This window comes from Sphaeroforma arctica (assembly GCF_001186125.1).
Source record: "Sphaeroforma arctica JP610 unplaced genomic scaffold supercont1.1893, whole genome shotgun sequence".
Classification (NCBI taxonomy): domain Eukaryota; class Ichthyosporea; order Ichthyophonida; genus Sphaeroforma; species Sphaeroforma arctica.
The window spans coordinates 1-10422 of NW_014038665.1; the positions used below are offsets into that span (position 1 = coordinate 1).

Genomic DNA, 10422 nt, shown 5'->3' on the forward strand with positions numbered 1-10422 from the left:
CACACACATAACACACACACACACACACACACACACACACACACACACATATATATATATAGAATATAATTTTCAGCACATCTATGTGTGCTGCGCTGGCTGGTAGGCATTTCAAAATGTTCTTCAGTATCCACGTAACCCAATACATCGAATGTATAGGGAGCATTGTACATAGCAAATTTATCCATTTAGTTGCATACACGAGCTTTAAATCCCAACCGTCCGTATACATCGGTATGCGCACTTCTGTTCTGATATCACAAGTGTGTCCCAACTCGTACACAGTGCCCATCCCATGGCATTCCTTCTGCATGCATATCGCTCTGGCACACGTAAGTAAACACCAGCTACCTCACAAGAAACCCCGCTACGAGATTCCTTTACATTCCTTTACATACCGTCACGTCCCATCACACCGCATTTTATTCCATTGCATTCCATCATACTGTATAACATTCCATTGCAACCCATCAAACTGCACAACATTCTATTGCATTTGATGACACTGCATAACATTCCATTCTACTCCCTCCCACTGCATTACATTCCATTCTACTCCCTCACACTGCATAATACACCATTCCACTCCATCACACTGCATAACATTTCATTGCATTCCATTGTATTCCATTCCATTCCATTCCATTCCATTGCATTCCATGACACAGCATAACAACCCATTGCATTCCATCACACTATATTCCATTCCATTCCATTCCACTCCATCACATTGTATAACATTCCATTGCATTCCATCACACTGCATAACATTCCATTCTACTCTATTTATTCCATCTCCTAGCCTCGCAGAGTTTCCCTTGTTCACCCATGACGGCTGACTTCCGGGCACTCGTAGGCAGTACCAGTGCGCGGAGCACCACTCCCATCCCCGAAGATCGGGAGGCCGAGGAATCTGAGACGGACGACGGTATAGCGTACTCCACTGCCACACAACCGGCAGCACAGTCACCCAAGAAACCGGTCGATAAGGCAGCCAAAACTCCGATGGACCGGATATCCCAAAGTCCTCGTACTTTGAGGCCTGGTGGTTCGGGTATTGGCAGGCGGGCGGTCAGTCTTGACGGCGACGCGAAGAAGGAACCGATCATCAGCGTAGGGGCACCGCTGAGCACCCCACTGACGGAGATGGACAGGCTCAAGGCAGCTAATGACGGTGCGTGTGACGGGCGTGTGAGGTGTCGACTGATTGTGTGCACCGTGTATATATATATATATATATATATATCCTAACAAGCGAACAAGGGAGACTCGTATTAGCTCAGGATGCTCTGGGTTTTGGGTTTTTTTGCGCATTGTTCGTCATTGAACTGACCTGATCTTATTTTATTTTTATAATTTTATGTATAAACTGATAAGATTCTTCTTCTTAAATTCTATGCTTTTCATATCTCCGGTCCCATATTCCGTCGCCGGTGCATCACGCATATCAATTGCCACGGCTATTCAAACAGACCGCGAAGAAACGGTACGTTTGAGATCACGTCAAATGCGCTTTTTAGCTTTCTAACCTGTTTGCCAAATGCTCTCCTGTGTAGCATGCACATGTCATAGGTAGAGTACCAGCATCTCATATGTTCTCTCGATGCCGGCTTAGTATACTTATGCCATATATGGTTTTATATGACCCTGTGCAATTTCAGCCGCCACGTTGTTACTCAACGATCAACCAAAAACCCTTCAGTTGCAAACTTATATATACCCCCTTTACTTCAGATGCAAGTAATCTACCCCCAATACTTCAGATGCAACTTGCATATCCCTCATAGTCCAGTTGCAACTTATGTGCCCTTGTATACCCCCAACACTTCAGATGCAACTTATCTACCCCCAATACGTCAGATGCAACTTATCTACCCCCAATAAGTCAGATGCAGCTTATCTACCCCCAATATTCCGTACTCACTGCCAGACTTACCCCCCCCTCCCCCCTTTCACCGTCCTGTCCCCTTTAGGCCCATGCTTCCGACTCAGACCTACCCCCCACAGAGCTGGGCGAGAAACGCTTTCCGACCACACGCCCCGAAATGCTGCGACGACACAGCTCCACCTTTGCCTCGCGTATCATGCCACAGCCCCATCGCAGCAAGAGCGAGCGCACACGCCTGCGGCTGGAACCGAACCTAGTGCACCTATTCGACGATATGAAGGAATCCGAGGTATGGTCGCTGGTGGGTGCGGATGGCACGGGCTGGGTTGTGGTTTGCCTGTGTGTTGTATAGTGGTTGGTATGTGTTGTGGTCCTATTTAATATATTAGGGGGGTACTTAAAAGATTAAAGGTATGTATCTTTATATGTGTTGTACGGTGTTTGGTACGTGTTGTGTTGTGTTGTGGTCCTATTTAATACATCAGGGGGTACTTAAAAGATTAAAGGTATGTGTCTTTTATATGTGTTGTATGGTGTTGGGTATGTGCTGTGTTGTGTTGTGGTCCTATTTAACATACAAGGGGGTACTTAAAGATTTAAGGTATGTATCGTTTATATGTGTTGTATGATGTTTGGTATGTGCTGTATTGTGTTGTGGTCCTATTTAATATATTTGGGGGTACTTAAAAGATTAAAGGTATGTGTCTTTTATATGTGTTGTATGATGTTTGGTATGTGTTGTGTTGTGTTGTGGTCCTATTTAATATATTAGGGGGTACATAAAGATTAAAGGTATGTGTCTTTTATATGTGTTGTGTGGTGTTTGGTATGTGCTGTGTTGTGTTGTGGTCCTATTTAATATATTAGGGGGTACATAAAGATTAAAGGTATGTGTCTTTTATATGTGTTGTATGATGTTTGGTATGTGCTGTGTTGTGTTGTGGCCCTGTTTAATATATTAGGGGGTACTTAAAAGATTAAAGGTATGTATCGTGGCCTGCTTGTCGGTGGTGCGGAGCCTTTCTCCAGCGGTGAGATTGGCAGAGACACTCTTTGAAGTGTGTGATATGCGTCATCTTCATTGAGCTATTTCATCTTATTGAGTGAGATCAGAAGCCTTTCCGATATTTTGATTGTTTGGACCGTAGGCCTATTGCGTGGGATGACTACCAACAAGTCAAGTATATCTAGAACATGAACTCCGATGTATATCGTCTGCCATCCCGCAGTACTATTCTGTGGAGAAGAGGGTTGCAAGCGTACCCTTTCCCTCACTATCTGCAACTCTCACAAGAAACTGATAGTCAGTAGTCGACGTGCCTGTTACAGTCACAAGACTTCGTGGGTATGGGTTGTATGGGGCTTTTACGACTTAGTGGTTTTGAAGGGTTTAGGGTTTCACCGATTCAGATTTAAGGGGTTTTAGGGTTTAGAGTTTTACCTATTCAGGGTTTAGGGTTCATAGGGCAAGCTGAATACGGTCGCTCGTATGCAGGTGACCCTAGGCAGAGTCGGGTTGCATTGGCTGTAAAGCTACAGGGTTTCGATGTCCCGAACTTCTTGGCCTTCATGCTCTCCCTTGCCTTCTCCTACTTACACATTTATTGAGATCAGTCCTCGTCTATCCATACCTACGTGTTCATCTACATTCATTCTCTCCTGGCCCGTCTCACAGTATCAAGATATATTCGGAGCCGATGCGGAAATGCGGGTGGTGCAAGCGGCCAATTTTAACAGCGAACATCCACTGGGCCTTGAAGACAGTAGGTTTTTCGTCTCAGTTAACTGGGTTTTATATGCTATATTCTGCGTGACATCTGGATATATATACATATCAGTATATATATACACACGATGTTTGGTTATGTATGCCTGAGTGTGTATATGTACATATGCTCGCAGATAGATGTATATATGTTTACGTTACAAGGTGCTGTGTTGTATATGTATGCTTGAGTCTGTATATGTACATACATACGTAGGTATATGTATGCTTGAGTCTGTTTATGTACATACATACGTAGGTATATGTATGCTTGAGTCTGTATATGCACATACATACGTCGGTATATGTATGCTTGAGTCAGTATATGCACATACATACGTCGGTATATGTATGCTTGAGTCTGTATATGTACATACATACGTAGGTATATGTATGCTTGAGTCTGTATATGCACATACATACGTCGGTATATGTATGCTTGAGTCTGTATATGCACATACATACGTAGGTATATGTATGCTTGAGTCTGTATATGTACATACATACGTAGGTATAGATATGCTTGGATACGTATGCACAGTTGAGCGAAGTGATCGAGTGGGATGCTCCACAACTATTGCGGTGGTATAGAACTCCATAGTTATATAACTACATAGTACCATTTAGCGTTTAGGGTTTGGTGTCTATCTGTGGCACCCATTGACAGTCTGCCCAGTGCCATACAAGTACATACATCCTCTAAAACCCTAAAACCCTAAGACCCTAAGACCATTCCATAAAGTATACAAATAGTCCCATACCATATCTGGTTCAGGTTGAAAAATGGTACGCTCGATGTTTCAGACGAGATGTTGAACGACTTTGAGCTGATCGGTTAACGTAATTATCTTTATCGGTTGTATGTATATCATGTACATTATCTACCTCATGGGTGTATATATCGTACAAGTCAGATGATCTATACTACGCACCATGTCATATGATTTCTACTACGCTCCCATGTTATATGATCTCTACTACGCTCCATGTCATATGATCTCTACTACGCTCCATGTACACTACAGGTGAGGTGCTGGACGACTTAGAGCTGATCGTTTAACGTATATAACAAAAATTCTCTTTATCGGCTGTTTGCATATTATTAGGTTATCTACCTCAAGGGTGTATATATCGTACAAGTCATATGATCTCGCTACGCTCCATGTCATATGATCTCTACTACGCTCCACGCACACTACAGGTGAGGTGCTGGACGACTTAGAGCTGACGGCATTGCGTGTGCATGATCTACCGCTGCAGGTCATGCTCCCAATGGTCATTTCCATTCCACTTGGACTGACGGCCATCTATCTGTGGTCGAGGCTGGGTGGTTGGTAAGTGTCTGAGTGTGGTGGTGGTAGTATCTTTTATTTTTGAGTTAGGGTTTAGGGTTTAGGGCTTGGTAACCCTGTAACCTAAACCTTAATGTTCGTGGTCGAGGCTGGGTGGTTGGGGTGTGCCATAGCCTCCTCAATTCAACACTGTGCCGGCTGTGTGTTCTTATTTTAGGGTTTAGGGTCTAGGATTTAGTAGCCCTCAAATCTAAAACCTTAAAACCTGTGTTCCAGGCCTGGTGATTGGTGTGTGCCAGCTGAGTTGTGGCGGTATTAGATATGCCATATTAAGTCTGTCACAGCCGTATGGCTGGGCTAATCACACAAATCACAAACGTTGTGGCCGAAGTCACCACCCAATACGTCTAAACGGGACCGCTTATCAGAGTTAACACAGCCTGAGGAGGGTTTAGCCTTTAGCGGAACAGAGTGAATATAGCCTAAGGGGGCTCGCCTGTGGACACATTGGTCTCTTTTCGCCTGTATTAAATAAGTATATATATGCGTATACATATCAATATACATATACATATAAACGTAAATATGAATATAAATATACACGCATGTAGCTACAAGTGATTTTCGGGGAGGGTTGAAATGTACTTGAGCACATCTGGCGTCATTAGACACCAATGTGCATGAATGCACATGAGCACATCTATTGCGTTCTACCTTTCACTGTATCTGTGGGATTAAACACATATAGCTACTCCATATATACCAGTCTGTATGACAGCACATACAATGGTTTAGAAACGTGGAGTATCGGTGTCCGTACAATCGAGAAATTCGCTCAAACGCATGCATACACAGCTGCTTTATATATAACTAGCTGACTACGTATGAGTAAACTTTAGAAGTTAGGTTTATGGTTTAGGGTTAGGTTTCAGGCTAAGTAACACTGAACTTTGTCTGTGCACAGTTTACACGCCAATCGCCGACTGGGAGAGGAGTGGGACGTTCTGTGGCACATCACAGAAGCGCTCAGTAAAGACTCTAACAAATCGGAGGTCCACAGAGCATACGAGCGCTTTGCGACTATGGGAGGTATGGCGGTGTGGCTGTGATGACATATATTGCATTGTATTCTGCTGAAGCAAACCCAAGGCAATCCACGATGGTGGTTGTCAGCTCGGCAGAATGATACAAACCACACAGGCGTAGGGTTATAATTGAACGTGCCTGTTGAAGGCATATGTCCGTTGACCTTAGTTGAACGTGCCTGTTGAAGGCGTATGTCCGTTGACATTGGTTGAACGTGCCTGTTGAAGGCGTTTGTCCGTTGACATTAGTTGAACGTGCCTGTTGAAGGCGTATGTCTGTTGACATTAGTTGAACGTGCCTGTTGAAGGCGTATGTCTGTTGGTATTAGTTGAACGTGCCTGTTGAAGGCGTATGTTGGTTGACATATTCAGTGATGCAATTGTGCGTGGTGCTGGGTGCTGGTTCGTACACAGATGTGTTCGTAGTCCTTCTCACATTTTTAATAGTCAACTTCGGTCCTATTGATGTGTCCATTAGTTCGCTTCATTTTGGAGGTTGCCATTTCCAGACTGTGGCTAGCATGTGCGCCTGTTCGTAGCAATCTCGGTAGTATATGCTTTTAGGGTTTTCAGGGGTTAGGGTTTCCCTACAACATATTCACAGCCTGATCCGTACCCTTGCACACTGTTTGTCCGGTACACAGCGGCGGAGTTCTCAGCCATCCTAGCAGAGCAAACGAAAGCCGCATATGAAGCCCAGCAACTGTTGGCAACGTATTCCCAGCTAGTGAATGAGTTCAAGGGCGAGTACATAGAGGAGGGGGTCAGTTGGGGGTGGATCAGTGCCAGCATAACCTTCGGCACTGTTACGTTGCTGTTGGTCGTGGGATGTGCGCTGTCAGTAAGACTACTCAAAGCGTTAACGAATCCGGATAGTTGATGGCAGAGGTCCGGGAAAGAATAAAGACAATTAGCTCTATACATTGGGAGTCTGACTGTGTGAAGCTTCAATTCAATAGGAGCAACCTTCCGCGATTTAGGGTACATTGTTTATTTATGTGTTGACATATACTATACATTGGTCGATAGGTCATGCATTGTGCATAGATCTGCTGCTGCATAAAATCTTTGCGTCAGTGAGGACCAATGAGTAAGCGAGAAACCGTCTTCTTCGCTATAGAGGACACCTGTGCGCTGCACACTGCATATACTTTGCTATACCCAGACTCGGATACCATTTCTTATTTTAAAAATGGAAGTTAATATGCAAAGAACACTATGTATGGACTCAATTGCTGGATCGAATTTCAGTCATGACTCATGTATGATCAATATTATATCGCATATGCAAACGTCGCATTCAGGATGTAGTTTGTTTTTAAACATTTTGATGTTGAACAATAAGTAATGTGTGTAAAAACGGAAGTAGGCCATGTTTGGTATCAGTATAGACTTTAAAGGGTGAATTACTCGACATAATAGATGTACGAGGCTGGAGATGGAGAGAGCGAGGTGTGTCAGAGGACGGTGGACGATGCCGTCATACACTTTTCTAACAAAAAACAAATCAATACATAATAAGGTTTTAAATAGCAGTATGGCGCAAGAAGTGATGATGCAGCCACATCCTTTACGTCACGTAGGCAGATTATCGGATAATCAGTATAAAATATAGATATCAACTAAATTTGCGCCTATTTGTTAAAATACTATTTGTAAATACAACTGAAGTCATCCCTGGCTCGCAAGGCAAGTCACAGACCGCAGTCTGGACTCTGGAACTTTTGGAAGACAGCTGCACAGAATTTCGGAGTGAATAAATCTACGGTCAGTCACATATTAATCCGAGCGAACTGAAATCGCTGTTATAATTCTACTGCAGTATTTACGTATTTATGGAGTACGTACCATGTAGCCCTTAACTTGTATTTGGGACGTAGTAAAGAGGGTCTCTCTAGTTGTTAGGAAACAATCACTGCGTCACATGTGATGCATTTTTACATATAAAATAAAAATCGTAAATGCTTTACTAATCTCCAATCTCACATAGCCGGACTGTTGGAGTACTTCTACTTTTAATGGACATAGGAGATTTTAAACTTTAAAGTCACTATTAGCCACTAAAGAGACATGTGTGATGTGATGAACCGATGTTAACAATCATAAACAATGATACACCCCTAATATAAAACTTCTGAATTTCTCATTGAATATAATTTTGCACGCCACCAATCAAAACCCGAACTGTTTTTTTAGAATAAATATATGAGAAGTGCTTGAATTTTACGCCATATGGTCGAGCCTTTTTTTTACCGAGTTCTATATATAGAAAACTTTAAAAAAAATACAAATATGCAATGTGAATATCAATTCGTGAATCGTGATCCGACCGATAAGAACAGTCTTAATTTTTTTACACACACACGAGTAAAAGTCTAAGGGACTCACGTCTCACGAATCAAGAGTGAACGTGGCCCGACGGTTTCTATGGGAATCCGCAATGTTGACGTTGTATATAATTGGTATCGTTATGGATCTCAACTTCTCAGCGATCGCAATCCCGCTTGATATTCTACATAATACGCTTGCGTGCACTTTCGAAATCATAACCTCGCACAATACACAGTTCAAAGACAAATGCAGATGAAATCAAGTTTTCATCCTCCTGAAGCGCAGTCGCAACAATACCTAGCTTTATACGACAAGTACACCGACGACTTATCTGTCTTTCACTTTACAGATACTTCCGGGCCAGCACACTTTCAAACTATCATATACCTTATGCACCCAAGCGATTAGCGTTGCAACGTAGAATCTTCAAGATGAGGGCATTTTCCGTTGACAATTGCACTATGGCTCGAGCCAACAACAAATCCTTTGATGGGCTGTTAGACAGAATAACGAATGTAGTGTATGCGAAACCTGGAAGCCTAGCACACGAGAGTATTACGGGTCTCTCAGCCGGTGTTGGTAAAGTCTCTGGTGCGAAAAATAAATGCACAAAGAACACACATCCAGCATTCAGCCAACGGTCAAAGTCCGCGAGCCTACTGAACATCTCTGCCAACTTCACCAGCGACTTCAGTGAAGTCGAAGTTAGAAAAATGAAATCTAGCGAAGGTCTAAACGAGTCACCACAGGGGTGTACACATAAGCGTACCGTTGCCGTCCTTGTCGAACACTGTCAAGATTCGGACGCATACCAGTCTGACAGCTCTGTCAATGATTTCTCAGAGCGCGCGGGGCCTAATATGAAGTACAATGAGAAAAATGCGACATGTGACCAGAATGATAGTATGGTAGACAGGGCTCCACTGTACAGGCCAATGTCGCTTACTCTAACACCTTTAAAGGTGAAGTCGGCGTTTATAGTTTCGCGAGCGTCCCAAACTTCTATTTCTAGCTCAATTGAAGCACAATTGGTGGAACGTACTCGAAAGACCCACAATGCTATAACGTTGGTCGAAAGATCGAGTCTACTTCAGGAACCTACGGCTGGCATTGTTCCGCGCACTACACCTACTTTGGCTTGGAAGGATGATGTAGTCATGAACGACAGAGTAGTAGATTTTGCAGTGATGGATCCCGAAGAGAAAGCGGCGCTGAAGAAGCGCATGAAGGCGAAATTCGTCCGTAAGCATAATAGCCCACGGGTGAGGCAAGCGAACAAGTCTTTTCTACTCCACTACGCCAAGGTAAAGGTTTAAATACTCGACTATTTTATTTGTATTCATATTAGATGGAAACTACGCTGCCACAACGCAATATCGCGCTTCAGAAACCGGAGCAAATCGAATCGAGTATAAGACCGGTCAGTATTTCTATGATTCAAAGAGGTAAAGTTTCATATTCAATAAATAACCAATGATTGTGTGAGTTGAACTCGCATCATAATTCGGAATACATTGCCTTAATCGTAATTTTAGTCATATGATAATCTAAATTGGCAGTAAAAACAATAACAAACGTTTACACTCCTCGCGAATTGTCGCTCGCAGAATAGAAGTTCACATCAGAACTTAAATGTTCACATCAGAAAACAACAAGGCTGTGAGAAGGCCAAAATGTGCATGCCAAGCATGATTGTTTTATTATGCCCATATATCAACTCGCATAATCAAAAAACAAGAATTTGCAGGCAATATATGACAATCTTTCAGAAGTCTATATCTATCGCCAAGAACATGTGTCAAATAGGAAATAATTATTTATATACATCAACATATACACTTGTAAATGTTGCATATCTGTACCTATATGTATGTATGTATGGATTATATAACAAACACAAACGCAAACACACACACACACACACACACACAAACACACACACACAACACACAACACACACACACACACACACACACACACACACACACACACACACACACACACACATATATATATAAATATATTCATACGCATTCATATATACATACGTACATATACCCA

The 10422-nt window shown here is 42.7% G+C and overlaps 2 protein-coding genes across 2 annotated transcripts; both read left to right on the top strand.

The window, feature by feature from the left end:
- Positions 1 to 994: 994 nt before the first annotated feature.
- On the top strand, positions 995 to 6947 carry SARC_11815 (hypothetical protein; the record flags this gene model as incomplete). The annotated part of the gene is made up of 7 exons (XM_014294091.1): positions 995 to 1174; positions 1473 to 1486; positions 1974 to 2177; positions 3564 to 3651; positions 4855 to 4987; positions 5910 to 6034; positions 6675 to 6947. Coding segments are annotated over 7 exons (980 nt in total), but the record flags the coding sequence as incomplete, so codon positions are not given.
- Positions 6948 to 8618: 1671 nt separating this feature from the next.
- Positions 8619 to 9869, top strand: SARC_11816 (hypothetical protein). Its single transcript, XM_014294092.1, has one exon. The coding sequence runs from the start codon at positions 8793 to 8795 to the stop codon at positions 9675 to 9677; it is 885 nt and encodes a 294-aa protein (XP_014149567.1). The 5' UTR covers positions 8619 to 8792; the 3' UTR covers positions 9678 to 9869.
- Positions 9870 to 10422: the final 553 nt, after the last annotated feature.

Excerpts from the sequence above, each read along its gene's own strand:
- SARC_11816 (XM_014294092.1), top strand. The coding sequence starts at position 8,793 with ATGAGGGCATTTTCCGTTGACAATTGCACTATGGCTCGAGCCAACAAC.